This window comes from Procambarus clarkii, chromosome 13 (assembly GCF_040958095.1).
Source record: "Procambarus clarkii isolate CNS0578487 chromosome 13, FALCON_Pclarkii_2.0, whole genome shotgun sequence".
In the NCBI taxonomy this organism is placed as follows: domain Eukaryota; kingdom Metazoa; phylum Arthropoda; class Malacostraca; order Decapoda; family Cambaridae; genus Procambarus; species Procambarus clarkii.
In genome coordinates, this window is record NC_091162.1 from 25,200,088 (window position 1) to 25,218,652 (window position 18,565).

General features: G+C 44.8%; 1 protein-coding gene across 2 annotated transcripts in view; it reads right to left on the minus strand.

Annotated features, from left to right (window-relative positions):
* Positions 1–10,996: 10,996 nt before the first annotated feature.
* The window catches only part of LOC123757268 (glycerophosphocholine phosphodiesterase GPCPD1), a 182,842-nt gene continuing 175,273 nt past the window's right edge, over positions 10,997–18,565 (minus strand). For both annotated transcript variants that reach the window (XM_069323819.1, XM_045740805.2), the window contains one exon: positions 10,997–12,290. In XM_069323819.1, the coding sequence (XP_069179920.1) occupies positions 11,954–12,290 (337 nt within the window). In that variant the 3' untranslated portion in view covers positions 10,997–11,953. The remainder of the gene's footprint in view (positions 12,291–18,565) is intronic.

The following is an 18,565-nucleotide window of genomic DNA, read 5'->3' on the forward strand; positions in this document are numbered from 1 at the left end:
GATAAATAGATCTTAAAGTTATTAACACCTATTTTACGGTGCATCCCTACGATTTTATTATATACAATATATACTGTATAGTGGAACCTCAGCACTGAAATGTAATTGGTTCATGAGTTCTTCAAGGAGTGCTGGACCAACCAGGTTTAGGTGGATATGTGGGCCTGTGGGCCTCTCCAAACAACAGCCTGTTGGATCAAGCTCTCACAAGTCAAGCCTGGCCTCGGGCTGGGCTTGGGGAGCAGAAGAACTCCCAGAACCCCCATCAACCAGGTAAGGTGGATAAAGTGCAGATCTGTTCAAGAACTAAAAAAAATTTTGCCACGAGGAATAATGTCAATTGGATTAATCCATTTGAGACCACAAAATAATTATATTAATGCAATAAATAAATGCTAACACAGTATGCACTTTACCTGCACTTAGAGTTAATGGCATATGTGGAAGGTGGTGAGGCAGAGAGAGTGTGTTATTCTTTGGCAGGGGAGTCTCCTACCATTATAACTTGTGGGGCTCTTTCTCTTTTCTGTGTTTTTCTGTTTCCCTCATTAGACTCGTTGGATGCTTTTCTTACAAGAAACTTGTACAAGGATGAATGCTTTTGCATGTTCATTGATACCTTGGTTTCAAATTTAATCCATTCCCAGAGATGGGCCGGGCCGTAAGCCGAAAATTCGCAACCCAAAACAAATTTTCCTTAAGAATTTATGTAAATTGAATTATTCCGTTCCACACTCCCAAAAATATTAACTTCAAAATAAATTTCATACATAATACACAGATATTTTGTACCATAGTATGTATAAGGTAATTATCAAAAGAAGGCACCAAACCGGGAAAGCTATGTAGCACCATCAAAGTGCAAAACAATTGGAGGGCGCTAAATATCACCAAGAATGCCAATACGAGAACAGAAATGCTTAAGGCGAATAATATCAAAAGTATCCGATTCATCAAGAATTCTATCGAGGGACAAGTGACCGCGAGGAATGGTCGGAAAGAAAGACACACGCTCGTCCTGGAAGTCAGGATATTCAACAAGGATATGCACAACTGTAAGAGGGACAACGCAATTTGGGCAATAAGGAGCAGGGCGGTGCGCCATTAAGTGACCATGGGTTAAGCGAGTATGGCCAATCCGCAGCCTTGCCAAAGCAATTTCCCACTGCCGGTTACAGTGGTAGGAGGAAGGCCACGGGGACACACTACGTTTGATAGTACGCAGGTTGTTACTAACTACAGAGGACCAACAACCCTGCCAACGGGCAAGGATGGAGAAATGAATAACAGGATAAAAGTCGGAATAAAGAAGACCTTTACGGGAGATGAAACAAGAATGGATAGCTTCCCTAGCGGCAGCATCCGCACGCTCATTTAAAGAGACTCCAATATGGCTAGGAACCCAGCAAAACTCTGATTTAAATTTACTAGAAATAAGAAACAGCCAATGTTGAATCTCAATGACCATCGGATGAACAGGATTAAAGGACCCTAGAGCCATGAGGGCACTACGAGAGTCAACTACAACCACAAAGAAAGAATGACAATGAGAAAGCAAGAGACGGAGAGCATAGAGAATAGCATAAAGTTCTGCTGTGAAGAAGCTAGCCTCCGAAGGGAGGCGATACATATAAGTGCGGTCAGGAAAAACAACAGAGTAGCCAACACCGTCCGCAGACTTTGACCCATCGGTGAAGATGGAAATAGAGTGGGAGTGCGAAGAAAAGTGCTCAAGGAAAAGGCGTTTCAGAACCGTAGGAGGGGTAAAAGCTTTAGTGACGCGAGTCAAGGACGTACAAAACTTTGGAAGAAGAACTCTCCATGGAGGCAAGGAAGGAACAATACGAGGAGAAACATTAGAAATATGAACAGAAAGAGAATCCTGTAAGCGAGACAACCGGACAGAAAGAGGGAGGCGATGAAGAGGAACAGGAACCACAGGAGGGGTAAAAGTTAAAGCATGACAGAAGCGAGAGGATGTTGTAAGGACCGCGCAAGATAGTGAAGACAGGTCCTGGAGAGAGAGGAAGCCAGTGTCAACATACAAACTGAGGGCGGGAGTTGAACGAAAGGCACCAGAGCTGAGACGCAACCCAGTATGGTGCAAAGCATCAAGACGGTGAAGAGTAGAAGGAGAAGCAGAAGAGTATGCAGGGCAACCATAATCGAGTTTAGACAGGACAAGAAAGAAGTGCAAATAATTCACGGGAGACATCTCTCGTCACGCAGGGTGCAGGTGCACCTCCAGTATCATCTATTAATACTGGTATTGGTTCAAAAGGGCCACCACTTACGGGCTATTCATGCCCGTGCCACCTTTTGGGTGGCTTAATCTTCATCAATCAATCAGTGCAAATAGAGGAGCGTGCGCCTATCCGCTCCCCAAGAAGTTTGGGACAAAACCTTAAGTAGGTTAAGGGCTTTAGAGCATGCAACTCGAAGGTAAGAGATATGGGGCGACCAAGACAAACAAGTGTCAAAGATTAACCCCAAAAGCTTAGCGGAATCCCTGTACACAAGGGGATGACCATAAAGCGACAAAGAGGGACGAAGAACGACATGCTTCTGAGTAAAAGTCATAGCACAAGTCTTAGATGCAGAGAACTTGAAGCCATAATCGGTGGCCCAAGACGACACAGCATCAATCGCAAGTTAAAGCCGCCGTTGAAGGAGAGGCGAATCATCACCCTGACAACAAAGGGTAAGATCGTCAACATAGAGAGCGGAGAAGACGCCAGAAGGAAGAGAGGAAAGAAGACCATTGAGGACAACTAGAAAGAGAGTAGTGCTCAGAACACTACCCTGGGTTACACCCTCATACTGCTGAAAAGGGGCAGAGAGAGTGGTACCAAGCCGCACACGAAAGGAATGACAAGAGAGGAAACTGGAGGAAGAGAGGGAAATGACCACAAAGGCCAAAAGAATGAAGTTGAGACAGAATATGATACCGCCAGGTAGTGTCGTAAGCCTTTTCCAGGTCAAAAAGGACAGCAACAACGGAGGTCTTCGCAGCAAAAGCAGTACGAATATAGACCTCCAAGTTCACCAGGACATCCATTGTGCTGTGGCACTTGCGAAAACCAAATTGAGAAGGGGAGAGGTGGTGATAGTGTTCTAAGAACCACTTCAAACGAACGTTAACAATACGTTCAAAGAGCTTGCAGACACAACTCGTAAGGGGCAATAGGGCGGAAGTCCTTGGGGGATGACCTGAGAGACCCTGGTTTCCGAACAGGGAGGACAACAGCATCGAGCCAGTCTTCAGGGACTGACGATGATTCCCAGACCCTATTGTACAGACTGTAAATACGTAGACGTGCACGGAGGGAGATGGCGAAGCATTTCATAACGAATGCCATCAGAGCTCGCTGCCGTAGAACCGCAGAGGGCTAGGGCAGACTGAAGCTCAGAGAGAGAGAAAGAATCATTATAGGGAAGGCGAAAATGAGTACAGAAATTTAAAGGATGAGATTCAAGAATAGGCTTATGAAGAAGGAAGGATTGGGGAAGATGAGAACCAGAACTAACAGATGAAAAGTGGGAACCCAGTTCGGTCACGACCTGCAATGGGTCTGCCACAAGAGCACCACGGAGGCGAAGGACCGGTGAGACATCGGGAACGAACTTACCCGCAATCTTGCGGATACGCTTCCAGACTAGCGGTAGAGGAGTTTCGGACGTAACGGTGGAGACATAAGACATCCAGTAAACACGTTTAGCTGCACGGATGGTTCTACGGGCCACCGCACAGAAACAAAAGAAAAAGACTCAACTCTCTGCCGACGGCGATGTCTCTTCCAGGCTGCATGATAACAGCAGACAGCCCGAGCAGTCCACATTCCACCAGGGAACACACTTCCGCGTTCCCCGAGAGGAAGAGCGAGGAATAGAGCGGAGGGCAGCGTCAAAGACAGTGTCATGAAAAAGGAGGGCGCGAGGGCGAGGCAGAACGGAGAGGTCGGAAATAGTAGCACGGAGAGTAAAGAGGCACCAATTAGCCTCGGCAAACCACCACCTAGGGAAGGAGAGAAGAGGGTGAAGAGAAAAAAGTAACAAGGATAGGAAAATGGTCACTGCCATGGAGGTCATCAAGGACCCGCCACCTGAAATCTAAGGAAAGGGATGACGAGCACAGAGAAAGAGCGAGACAGGAAGGGCGCGAGTCCGAGAGTCCAAATGAGTGGGCTCACCAGATTTAAGAAGGGACAGGGAAGAAGAGAGGATGAAAGGTTCAAGGAGGCGACCCCAGGTGTTTGTCAGTACATCACCCCAAAGGGCATGACGACAATTGAAATCATCCTGCAGGAGCACAGGCTCCAGCAAGGAGTCTAGGAGGTGTTTAAGATCGGGAAGAGAAAGTGGGACAGTGGGGGGGGGGGAGATAAATGGAACAAACCGTGTACTATTTTGCACAAAGACACGGGCAGCAGAACAGTAGAGAGGCGAGGAAAAAAGTAAGGGGACGAAGGGAACATCTGAGCGAATCAAGAGAGCAGAAGAGTTATGGGCCCCAGCAAAAGCTGAGGGGGAAAGAAAGGAATAGCCACGGAAGCGACTAGGACGAGCACTAAGCATCGGCTCCGAGAGACGGATACAAAGGGGTGAAAACTGTGAAATCAGAAGTTGGAGTTCAAGGAAATTGGTATAATATCCACGAATGTTCCAATGAAGAATAGACATCAACAAAAAGAGAAAGGATAACAACAGAGAACAATGAAGAAACAAAGGTGAAAAAGGAACACAGCATGTTAAAGTAGCTCGGGGTCAGGATCAGGGTCAGCGAAGTCAGGGTTGGGGGGCATGGGTAAACCGAGTAAGGATGGAGGGAAGGGAGCGGGAGGACAGACCAGAGGTGGACGAGCAGGGTTCAGCAGAGGAGGAGGAGGAGGAGGCAACAGAGAGGGCGGTCAAAGACAGTAGGACCAGGAGCAGAAAGAGGAGAGCGCACCTCAGCAAAGGCGGCAACCACCACGTGCTAGGTTGGCCGTCCACGCATCAACAAACTAGTATCCCAAGGTAAAGTTCGTACCCCGATTAAAATTTTCTGAACAAATCAGGCTTGTAACCCGAAAAGTTCGTAAATGGGCGTTTGTAAACCGAGATACCACTGAAGCAGCATTGTGGCGAGAATTAGAGATGTGTGAAGTATGGTAGGAGGAGTATTCTTGGTGAGGGGGGGGAGGGAGGGGTGGTGTCGTCTGCTGACTGTGTGGCAACCTATTATTGTCTTGACTCACCATACCAGCTTGGTTGATATCTGGTTGATGGGGTTCTGGGAGTTGTTCTACTCCCTAAGCCCTAAGGAAGCCGGTCGGCCAAGCGGACAGCACACTGGACTTGTGATCCTGTGGTCCTGGGTTCGATCCCAGGCGCCGGCGAGAAACAATGGGCAGAGTTTCTTTCACCCTATGCCCCTGTTACCTAGCAGTAAAATAGGTACCTGGGTGTTAGTCAGCTGTCACGGGCTGCTTCCTGGGGGTGGAGGCCTGGTCGAAGACCGGGCCGCGGGGACACCAAAGCCCCGAAATCATCTCAAGATAACCTCAAGATCTCAAGAAGATAGCCCGTCCCGAGGCCAAGCTTAACTTGTGAGAGTTTGGTCCACTAGGCCTAGTGGTTCGCTATGGTGAACACAAATGTAGATACTTATATATATAACGTGTGTATAGAGTGAAATAACAGCAAAAGGAGTACAGGATGTTGGGAGGAGCTATTTTGGTGAGGGAGGTGGCGTCGTCTGCTGGTTGCTGTCTCTCTTGTCATGCTGTGTAGGATGGTTACTATGCTGTTTGGACACCACACACACTTAGTTGTACAGTTATGGTGAACATAACACATAGATACTTGTACATAATGTGTGTATATCATGTAAAAACAGCACAAACAGTATAGTGGGAGGAGGATTGTTGGAGAGTGAGGAACATAGCGTCAGCTGACCGTGTGACGACCACAGTTATTGCCGTGACTCACCATACCAGCTTAGTTGTACAGTTGGTTCACGCATTTTATTATATAAATATATCACACTACACACTATTGAATAATATTACTGCCACACACACACACAAAATTAAATCAGATATTGAAATACAGAGCACCACTTTGTTTCCGAACTTTAGGTATCCGAAACTTCCAATTTCCCGATTGGGGTTGGGGAGTCATGCTACACGAACTAAATTCGGGTAGGAAGCAGTCCACCAAGCCTCACTCTGGTCGGGGTTGGGGTTAACCTACTCGAACCAAGTTCGGGTAAGGAAGCGGTTTGCCAAGCATCGCACCGGCCCGTTGTGGGTGGGTGGGAGATGGTTTAGTTTGCCCACTGACCGTGTTGGGCGCCACCACTCTAGTGCCTGTTACCCCTGTGAAGTTACAGATTCACAGCCTATTGTTCCCATTGTTGGAACTTGTCACGAGACTGGGGTGTTCATTCCGTGACCTTGTTTTACATATCAGCACAATCAAGGAACATCAGTGCACCATGTTGGCTCCAAATGCACGCATTGTGTCAGTGAAAGCATCAACAAGCCCGTTATGTAAAAGGAAGAGGTCAGTGATGACATTTGAGAAGAAAGTTGAAATAATTAAGAAAGTGGAGAGCGGTGTCCCGAGAAGTGTCGTGTGCGCTGAATATGGCATTAGCAAAAGTTCTGTTTTTGATCTTCATTTGTTACTATTTCTCTAAAAGTGAAAGTTTTAAGGCAATACAAAATAGAAAGGTAGTAAGTAAAGCAAAGGTGGAGAGTGTTGATAACACAGTGTGGGGAGTGGTACAGAGGCGTGAGGTGATGAAGCCAGTGACAGGCTGGCTGCTCGTGGAAAAGGCGCGTGAATTTCACCAAGCAATGAAAATTACTCAAAAGTGTGTATACAGTGATGGATGGCTCAGAAGCTTTAAAACCCGTCATGGCATTAGGTCCATTAAAGTAAATGGTGAAAGACAATCTACTGAAATTGTTGGTGCTGATGAGTATGCAAGTAAATCTGCGGAGATGGTGCAGGAACAAAATTTATCTCCAGAGCAAATTTATAATGCTGATGAGACAGGTTTGTACTGGCGTATGCTACCCACAGACACGATGGCTAATAGTGGTGAGGACAATCCTTCAGGTGGTTATAAACAGAACTGAGAATTTCTTTGTGGTGCTGTGCAAATGCAGCTGGCATGCACAAATTAAAATTACTTGTGATTGGAAAGTAGCAAAAACCCCAGGGCTTTAAAGTCAGCTAGGTGCTTCCCTGTGATTTATAAGGACCAGCCAAGTGCGTGGATGTCTCGAGTAATATTTGGCGAGTGGTTTAATAAGAACTTTGTACCAGAGGTGAAGGAGCACCTGAAAAGTGTTGGCCTCCCACAAAACAGCAAAGTTGTGCTGCTGCTAGATAATAGTTCAACGCATCCACGAGGTGATGAGCTTGTAAATGGCAATACAGTATTATTGTAACGTTCTTACCACCCAATACAACTTCAGTGATCTAACCCATGGATCAAGGAATAATTAAGAACCTTAAACACCACTACAAGAGGATGTTTGCCAGACATCTTAATAATCAGCTAGGAACAATTAAGGACTTTTATAAAGTCTTCACAATAAAGTCAGCTATCTGGACTGATAGTGCATGGTATGAGGTACTGCAGACAACACTTAAGAAATGGCTGGGAAAAATTTTGGCCCACGTCAAGTCTGTTTCCCGAGGAAGATGATGAGGCGGATTTTGAAGGATTTGCGGTGAAGAAAGTTAGCAAGAGGAAAAAATTAAGAGAGGAACTCCTAGCATATGTCAAGGGGATTAAGTCCCTTGAGCTGAGAGCAGAACTGGTGACTGAAACATTAGAAGATGACAAATAAGTGGATAGATTTTGTTGATGAAGCCCTAACAATCGAAACATGACTGATGACGAAATTATAGAATTAATATGTGCGGCAAAAAAGCCAGAAGAGTGCAATGAAGAAGATGGAGCGGAAGAGGAAGAAGAAACATTAATGGAAAAATGTAATATGGAAAAAGTTCAGCAACATTTTGAAAGCATTCTGACATTTATGGACACGCGTTACAGCGAGTTTGAAACTAAGGACATGATGAGTCTGTACAATTTGTATATGAAGTTTTCAAAAACAAGATCATAGGGAATGAAACAAATGTCAATTAAAGAGTCTTTTGCAATGGCTTCCAAGAAAGCTCATATTGCATCACCTGCACCCGACTCATCGCATGTTGACCCAGTCAACCCAACAACTTCAGTCAACCAAACACCAACATCCACCACTGCCTCTTCCATGTAAATAACTATGCTTCATCAACATAAGCGGATCAGGACTTCACTTATTGGCGAGTATAAACAAAATACGGTCGCATTTATGCTATGAACCTGTCAATTTTTTCCCTAAAGTTTTGTCAAATTTTTTTATACTTTTTTTTTTAACACATTTCCAATTTATTTTTTCCCTCCATTTCTCGTTTATGAACTTACATGATAACCAACGGGTCTCGTCTCCAAGGGGTTCAGAAACCAAGTGGTGCACTGTAATTAGGTAATACCATCTTTGTGGCAACTCCAACCTGACAGCTCGGGCAGACCTCTCCGACGCTTGCTCTGTCAACACCTTTTTTGCCAGACTTCCCTGCCCTATAGCAGCCAAAATATGCCACCTACAATTTTTGGTATCATTTTTCCTGTGATCAGGGAACACAAATGAACACTTTTATAAGGCAAAAAAAATATTTGATTTTTTTCTTGCGCTTGGGCGTGTTGCAGGCTATAATTGCAAGAGCCGCTCCAGGGGTTAAGCTGCCTTGACCAACCTTGTCTACACCTGGGGAAGGCTCTTGCTCCGGTTCAGGTCATAATTTGTAGTCGAGCTCAATTTATGGTTACATAGACTTGTTCCGGTTATATAGTATACCCATAGATACCAAGGGGGGGGAGGTAAACCCTCCATTCATATTCATAGATTAATCGTAATTTAAATTTCACTTAATCAGTCAACTCTCTAAGTTTATAACATATTTTAAATACAGTAGTATTTATATTGTAACTCGTTGGCAGAAATATTGTACTATGGATGAGAAGAATACGGCTGGTTGGTTGTTTGATAGGAGAAACGTTATTGTCACGTGTTCACATCACGTCCGGAAGTCGCCTCCCATGATGAGGATTTAATCATCAGAAAACCTAAGCTGTCCTATATACCACTAATCATAGGATAGAGCAAGTTAACTAAATATACCAATTAAATAATCTAATCTGATAATGAATCTCCATTAACCGTTAAACCGCACATGACATATATATACGACCGGAGTAACGTTTCCCACTGTGCTCATGGCATACATATATGACGTAGGGTACTGGGCACGTTTCAAATGGCCCGTGGTTATACAGGGTTTACATCAGCTTCCTCAGAGCTCTTGTAAACAGACGACATTTAAAGAAAAAAAAAAAAATCGTGGACAATATTCTCCAGTGAGAGCACCACAGTGCTGTGCGAGCAACCAAGGCTAGTGCACGCAGCATGAGCTCACAGCACTGCTGTTCAGCTTCTGACCACAGCAATGCCTAAAAATGTCAAAATAAATATGCAACTGCTATTATTTAGCAATGACAGTATTACAGAAGACCCCTGACTGATAAAAATGACCAGGAATGTGATAATAGCAGGATTGTTGTGATAATTAGCACTGTGTAGGAGGAGTAATGCTGAGGGAGATAGCGAGGTAGTATTGTCTGCATGACTTGTCACGCTATGTAGAGTGACCACTATGCTGTTTGAGCACCATACCAGCTTAATTGTACAGTTATGGTGAATAAAACATGTAGATACTTATATATAAAATGTGTATATAGTAGTGTAATAACACCACAAACAATAGTGTTGGAGGAGAAATGTTAGTGTGTCTGGTCTTGAACCAGTGAGTGAGGCAGCCGCCAGCTGACTGTGTGTAGCTACATCTCTTATTGCCTGAACTCAATACCAGCTTAGTTGTACAGTTATGGTGAACAAAACATGTACTTATATATAAAGTATCTACACGTTTTGTTCGTCATAACTGTATAACTAAGGTGGTATGGTGAATTCAGGCAATAAGAGGGGTCACCATACACACCCCATCAGTTAATGGCTGCTTACCTCACTGGTTCAAGACCATACACTAACATTTCTCCCCCCCAACAGTACTGTTTGTGGTGTTATTACACTATACACACAGATTATATATAAGTATCTATATGTTTTATTCACCATAACTGTACAGCCAAGGTGGTATGGTGTCCAAAGAGCACAGTGGCCACCCTCTACACAGCACGACAAGTCATGCAGATGATGCCACCTCCGTCACCCAAATGACTCCTCCCAAAATACTCCTTTTATTACACTAATACACACACACAATAAATAAGTATCCACATTTGTGTTCATCACAGAAAACCACTGTGCTGGTATGGAGAGTGCAGACAATAACAGGTGACCACACAGAGTCAGCAGACGACACTATCTCCCTCCCTCCCTCAGCATTACTCTTCCCACCATACTACATACAACGCCAATTATCACAGCAGTCCGACTATTATCAGAATTCTGGTCATTTTTATCACAGGTGTTTTCTGTAATACTATCATTGCTAAATAATAGCAGGTACCTGTATATTTTGACATTTTTAGGCAATGCTGTGGTCACAAGCTGAACAGCAGTGCTGTTAACTCATGCTGCGTGTGCCAGCCTTGGTTTCTCAGTCAGTATTGATGCTCTCACACCCGGGAATGTTGCCCACGATTTTTTTTTTAAATGGCGTCCGTTTACAAGAGCCCTGAGAAAGCCTATGTGAACTCCATATAGCCGCGGGATTTTTAAATCTTGCACGGAACACCTACACATCATATGATGTGGTGCGCAATTCCTCAGCAGTTACCACATCATATGATGTGTTGCGCAGTTGAAGGGTTAAGGGCTAAATGCAATTTGGACATTAAATAAGGTTAGATGGAATAAAAAATATCTGCTTGATTATTAGTGATATTTAATATGAAAAAAATATTCTCTGCTATTGGCTGGATTGTTGTGCAGTTTCATAATTAGCAATTATCAAAAGGCTGAACAAAGTCAGGAAGTTTCATAGAAAATCAAGTTTAGTAGTACTGCAGACAACATACTGTATTTGGAATAAGACAACGTTGAAAGAGGAAATAATGAATACAGAAGGTCCAAGTGAGAGTAATGAGCAAGTGCAATAACTGTGCTATGTATGAAGGCAAATTCTTCTGATAGCATCTTTATTCTTGAGTGCGCGCATACTGTTGTATACACTCGGCACCTGAACCCGCAATGTCTTGACTCTTGGATGTTTATTTTATGTAAAACAATGTTGGAATCAATTTAACTATCACAGATTTTGTCATATCTTTAATGGGGATGGTCACACACACGAGACCAATTTATTTTAAAACTGTTTTGGAGTAGAGAAATCCAAAAAGAATTCAATTGTACTCAATCTTAAAAACGGGTTTCTAAAATTACCCGATTAACCACTACAATCAAGTATTGTGAAGACCATTTACCTGAGGTGTTGCTACATCTTCAGAAGCTACAGTAGGTGCTGTCTTGCAGATGACCAATTCTAGTTAATTTAACTTATATAAGGCAGTAGTAAAATTGGTAATCCCCATTAACACCTAATGAGACAGCATTGCAAAAGTAACACACACGTTAAATTTATGTATCCTAAGTCATTAAAACTAATGTATAAAAAATAGTAGGTAAATAACACTTACACAGCAGATCAGTAAGCCTTCAAATCACAACCTGGAATTTCTTTCCCCCAATTTCAAACTTGTTACTTGTTGTTTACTGATCCCAGGCATACTTTTCCAGCATTCTTATGAAATTGGACCTATATTAAGCCAATTGTTATCACACAATGGAAACCATCATTACACAATTTAAACATTTTTAACCTTGCTTCACTTTGTGAGGATACCACTGAAAGATGTGGGCTTACATTGGTTACATTGACATTGACCATTACACTCTATATTAGTGGCCATGTAATGGACAGATGTTGCAACATTGCTCTCTGTTGTACTTAAGGAACCTGCGTGATTACAGCCACTTTCACTTGTAATGGTGAGGGCCCTATCACTTGGTCTGGCAAACCCAGATGGTCCTGGCGAGACAACCCCGTCGCCGCCTGTGACGGTGTCTTCTACCTGCGCTGCTGTTGCCGACATCATGGCAGCTTCTCGTTCTTCACAAAGAAATATGCTCTCTTTCTTTTCCTTGGTGTTATACTCATCAATCCTAAAAATTAAAGATAATTAATTTTACATATGAATTTAGTACTGTGGAACTCTGTTATGTTTGTTTATAATTACCTAAGTGTAGTTACAGGATGAGAGCTATGCCCGTGGTGTCCCGTCTTCCCAGCACTTTTTGTCATAACTGTAATTGTGTAATTATAATTGTGTAATTACAATTATGTGCAATTGCATCTGATAAGTCAGGGCACTACATGAGAGGGCTTGTTATACAAGCTTCATTAGTGTACATTACTTTATTACTATTGAGTAATACTGGGAAATACTCATTAGTAATCCTTGGAGAAGGATGAACACTATGCATGTTTGGGAGGGAGGAAGGGGAGGAGGGCTGAGGACTTGGACCTTATGAAGTCATTACTGCATGTGTTGCTAAGTTATGGGTATTGGCTATTGGAACCAGAGTTACATTGTATTCTGTTGTTGATAGTGCTTGCTACACCATACTTGTGTGTGACCTAGGGGGTACCTTTGCCTGCTTTTGCATTTTGTCTTGCCTCTATTTTTTTCTCTCTCTAATCTTTAAACATGTCTTGATTTTGGTACACCTTCCAATATCTCATTGCATCTTAGTTCTCTATTTCATCCAGTATGCATCACACTGCCCCCCCCCCTCCCCCCATCCCTGAAAGTTCTGAATATGACTTTGATCAGGTGTGTGCTTCTCAGTTTGTTTCCTCACTAGTCATGCACATAGAGTCTGTTCCTCCTTGCAATCACTACTGGTTTTTTTCATATCTTTCACAATGGCTCTGGTAACTTCATTTCTGCCTCTATATCTTTACTTGTAGTGCACTGTAAAATCTACTTGGAACCGTGTTTTTCAACACACTGGTTCTGAAATTCTTCCTGGACAGATGTAATAGAACCCATAATCACCACATGAAATAAATCTCTTTGATATCCCCAGAGTCAATCTTAATCTATGTAAACACACTATGCAAATAAAGGGACCTAGTCTACAGAACTCGCTTCCTAATGCATTAAAAAGCTGTCAAACATTTGCCTTATTCAAAAATAAAACCAAAAAGTACCTATTTTCATCTTCATAGTTTCCTACCTAGTGCTTCAAACTCATACTGTATCTAGTGCTACCCCAATCCTCCAATATATGTGCCTAAGCCATATAACTTCACCATTGTAATCACTGCTATCATCTTATATCATAGTTGTTATATTGAACCCATATTTTACTGCATTAGGATACATGCCCATAGTGGTGCCATAAACACCATGGGTATAATCAAGTGGGAAAATGGCACTAATCTTGCTTCATAAATAGCTACATTTCAGGATACAGATGTACATGTTTACAGACCTTAAACCCATACAGTGGTGAAGGCATGCGACATACAAATATTTGATGGAATGCTTTAGCGCTCCCACTGCCCAAATGGCTGGAATTGATCATGGTAATTATTTATAAATTATTGCTAATTAGTTTATCCATACTTATCCATAGTTAAAAGACAGCTGGGGGCTGTTTTAAAGCACAACCCAAGATTTAAAAATCCCACATTTACACAGGGCTCATATATGCTTCTCAGGCATTCAGTAAACAGATGCCATCTTTGAATAAAATTGTGGGCACCCCTCCTGGGTACAAGTGCCTGTGCTGAGAGGGCAACACCGAGCAACGCATGCAGCAGCAGCTGCTGCTCACAACACTGCCTTGCCCACACCATCATTTTAATGATGATGAAATAAGTAACTGTGATTATTTACTGATGACAGCGTCATGGAAGATCCTGACTGACAAAAATTATACACAAAGATCAAATATCAGTTTACTTAATGTTGGTTATGATGTTCACGTCACAAGGCATATATCTACAACACACAGCTGCAGTTTTCTGCATCTATGTATCATGAAACAAGACCTCGTGTTCTTTTAAAAAACTAACTTGTGGAAAATTACCATATTCAGGATTTAGTGACCAGGATCCTGATGATGATAATAGTAGTGTGACTAGAGTTAGCAATGTGCATAGTAATATTGGGAGGCTTTTTACAGTAAAGTGGTGTTGTCAGATGACTACTGGGGGTTGCTGTGCTGTTTGGACCCATGAGAACAGCTTAGTGGCTAATTATGGGGCATAAAATTGTAAATAGTAATATTTAACATATGTATGCCACATATTAATGACAAATATACCTGTGTGTATCTATGTTCTACATGTTCTGTGATATGTGTACAACATTATTGATAGTCCAATGCATCACTGCACTTGAAAAAATCACAAACATTCAAAATGGTAAGAAAATATATTCAATGCAAGCAGTTACACCTTTGCACAAATTATGAGCATTTCATAATTGTGCATGAAATGTAATTATATATAATGTGTATATACAGTGTAATAACAGCAAAAAAACCAGCTTTGAATGTAATGAAGTGCCAGTTTCTGGGCTCACCCAGAAGCACCCTCCGGGGCTTCTGGGTGAGCCCCGGAGGCTCCCTGAAGCTATCTTGCTGATCAAGTGTCATACTATTTGAGTGTCATCAGTGGCAGAGTCATTTGTAAGCCTACCGGGGACCACGAGCCAGACCCTGGCCCCCTCGGAGACGGGGAGGGAGCAATGGCCATGAATATTTTACATTTAAAGTATGTCATCTTATCACTGATCAGGGAAGGACCCAGAAAGGTTGGCGAATCAAAACAGACCTTGTCTGGGTGAAAATTGCAAGCTACATCCTCACAAGCACAAAAGAACTTCCCCAGAAAGCAAACAAACAAGGAAAACTTCGTTGTTTGAATGATGAAAACCGCCAACCGGAGGAAGGGAGGGTGTCAGGGAGCTTCCGGGGCTCACCCAGATATGCACTGGCGTTTCATTACATTCAACACTGGTTTTTTGTGAGGAACCCCATCGGCTCTCTGAAGCTAACTACCCAAAGAGAAAGAAAACAGGGAAGGATCCAGGAGGTGGCAGCTCTGCAGAGCAAAACCCAACTTAGGGGCTTCTGTCTGCCCCTAAACACCACCAAGCAGCAGAGGGCCCGGGATGGTCATGAGAGAACTGGAAGCCAGGACTGTGACCAACCTCCAAAACCTGAAAACCTTCTAAAGACGGCCAAATGAGCGGCATACATCCGAACATCATGGGCACAAGGGTAGGCTGGACGTAAAGCGACAGCAGACAACCTGAGACCCCACAAACCCTGGAACTGAGAACCAGGGAGACAATCAATCCAGAGTGTGTCTACTGACACCGAACCGGTGGCCCGCAGGAAGCAGCATAAAGCTGCCACCGAACACAGCACATGATACACCACTTGCCTAACCAACCAAGCATCCACAACCAACAGATCCCTCCAGAAGCCAGCCAGCTCATTCTGCGCTGGAAAACGAGGAGTAGGTAGCCAACGAACAAAACGACCACCAGAGGCCAAAGTCAACAAAACAACGCACCCCCCCCCCCCCCAAAAAAAAACAGGAACTGAAGGGACTAGCACAAACTAAGGAAGAAAAAACCTGGTCCAAAGGCCAAGAAGGTTCAGGTGGCACATGAGCAGGCTGGAAGAAAAAAAATGCACGAGTAAACTTGCAAAAGTGACAACCAACCCGAATGCAAGCTGCAGAGGTTCCGCCAATGCTGCACGATACAAAGTAACAGTATATGCATGAGATACTAAGCCAGGAAAAGCCAAAATAACCTGGTCTGACACCAACAAAGTTCAGGCTCCTGCACAGCTGCATGAACAACCACAGTGTGACTGGGGTCCCCCCACAAAAACGGCTGACGGCAGGACCACAACCAGAGCAAGGCCACAGGAGGGCGAGAAAGGGATGCAGTCCGAGAATCCCACACAAGGTCCAGCCAAGTCCGAACCGGGACGAGACCAACTGGGACTTCCGCCAGCTCACCAGAAACCTGAACCCAGTGAGCTGGAATAGAGCCAGATCCCTGGCTAGCAGACAATCAAACCAGCTGCGAGCCCACACTAACCAGTCGTCGAGGTAGACCAAGACCCGATGACCTAGCAGACAAAGACCGGCCACCACGGCCAGTCAAATGCACAGTAACGCGAGGTGCCAGATCAACCCGAAGGGAGACAATGGCAGCATGCCACCCCACGTCAAAACCCAATCAAGCCCAAAATCCAGATGGATAGGGACGTACCAATACACCTCCCTGAGGTTCAGGGAAAGCATCCCAGTGCCCAGATTGAGAATGAGCCAAACTAAGACAACATGGGTCATCTTAAAGGAGGGGCGATCCCACTCCGAGACAACTCGTCAGATGGATGGGAACAACCATGGAATGCCCTCAAGATGGGAAGAGGAGCCGAACCGAAAAGAAGCTGGATCCAGCACCGAGGTGTAAGCTTGGTCCCGCAGGAGGTAAGCACCGAAAGCCTCCCGAACCTCCGCAGTCAAAATCCAAGAGGAGGAAACCTCTAAATGGACGAATCGAAGGAACCCAAAAGCCCCTGGAATGACCAACGCTCACAAACCAAGTCCCTAAAACCCGGGTGCGGCAGCTCCAAGTGCCTCCAACCAGGCAACCAGCCTGGCCCATTGCAATAAGGAGAACTGATCATGCAACGCAGACGCCGCCTGATCCTAAATACCACTAAAGAAAGGATGAGTAATAGGAGCACAAGCAGGGAACATGTCCTGCCAGACCCTCATGTCGCAGGTGTCCCCGATCCCCCAAGCAGCAGGTGTCCCCGATCCCCCAAGCAGCAGGTGTCCCCGATCCCCCAAGCAGCAGGTGTCCCCAATCCCCCAAGCAGCAGGTGTCCCCAATCCCCCAAGCAGCAGGTGTCCCCAATCCCCCAAGCAGCAGGTGTCCCCAATCCCCCAAGCAGCAGGTGTTCCTGATCCTCAAAGTAGCAGGTGTCCCTGATCCTCAAAGTAGCAGGTGTCCCCGACCCCCAGGAAGCATGACTGAGGCAGGATCGACAACACTCTCCCTGAGGCAGGATCGACAACACTCTCCCTGAGGCAGGGGCAACAATAACCCACAAAGTCGCTCAAGGCGAGAGTGAGCCCGGAAGAAGTACCATGGTACAACCAAGCCCACGGGGGTTTTCCAGAGCCCATAGAGGGAATAAGCACTACGGAAAGCCCAAGCACTGGGGCCAGCCAAGCCGCTAAACCCTGTCTGTTGCAGACAAACCGACTGCAAGTAGCTGTTGTGAAGCCTCGGGGGCAACAGAGGAGGAGCACCACCACAACCTAAAGCCTATTAAGGAGCTAGGCAGACTCCCACCGCTACAACAGGCTAAAATGCCAACATGAAAACAATAGAAAACCTCCCAAAATCCCACAACAATCAAACCAGAGAGAAACATCAGCTGCCGTGTGATAGTAATGCAGGCTGCTCTAGCCGCAGAGCACCCCATCAGCAAACAAACACACCCTTACCTGGGGCAAGGCGGAAAGCCCAAGACTCCCGACTCGCTCCCAAGGGCGAGGACAACCACAAGTAAGGAGCCCACCAATGGGGAGTGTTCCCAAACGCCCAAGGAAAGAGAACCCCGCGATGCAAGGGCAGTACTCGTGGAGCACCTAGAGAAGGTGGCCCTAGGTGCATGCTACTCCAGTACTTTAAACTCCTGGCAACACACACACATCCGTTTCATAACACTGCTGCAAGGGAGAAACACCAAAGAAAATGGGAACATGGAGCCAGAACGATAGCGACCACATGGCAAGACTAAATCGGGCAAAGAACTTAATATGAGGGGGAGGGGGGTTAGTTGGACAAAGTTTTGCTTGTTTGTTTGCTTTCTGGGTGTGTTTTTGCACTTGTGAGGATGTAGCTTGCAGTTTTCAACCAGAAGATGGTCTGCTTTGATTCGCCTACCTTTCTGGGTCCCTTCCCGGTCGATGGCAAGATGATATACAGTGGTACCTCGGAATACGAGTGTCCCTGAATACGAGTTTTTCGGAATACGAGCAGGATTTGCTCGGAAAATGTGCCTCGGAAGGCGAGGGTTGCCTCGGAAGGCGAGTTTGTTGATACACGTACAGGCCAACCTAGCATGTGGTGGTAGGGCGATCGTCGCCCCCTCAACCCTCAGTTTACCAGTGCCTCGCGCCCAGTGACTATCCCACGTCACTTCTTCACCCGGATTTTCAGCGCTTTGTTGGATTTTTAGCCATTTAGCCATAAAAGTTGTTGTTATATATCTCACCATGGGTCCCAAGAAAGCCAGTGGTAAGGATCAACGCAAGAAAGCTCATGTGAGGATGACAATAGAGGAAAAATAAGAGATCATTCGGAAGCATGAAAATGGTACACGTG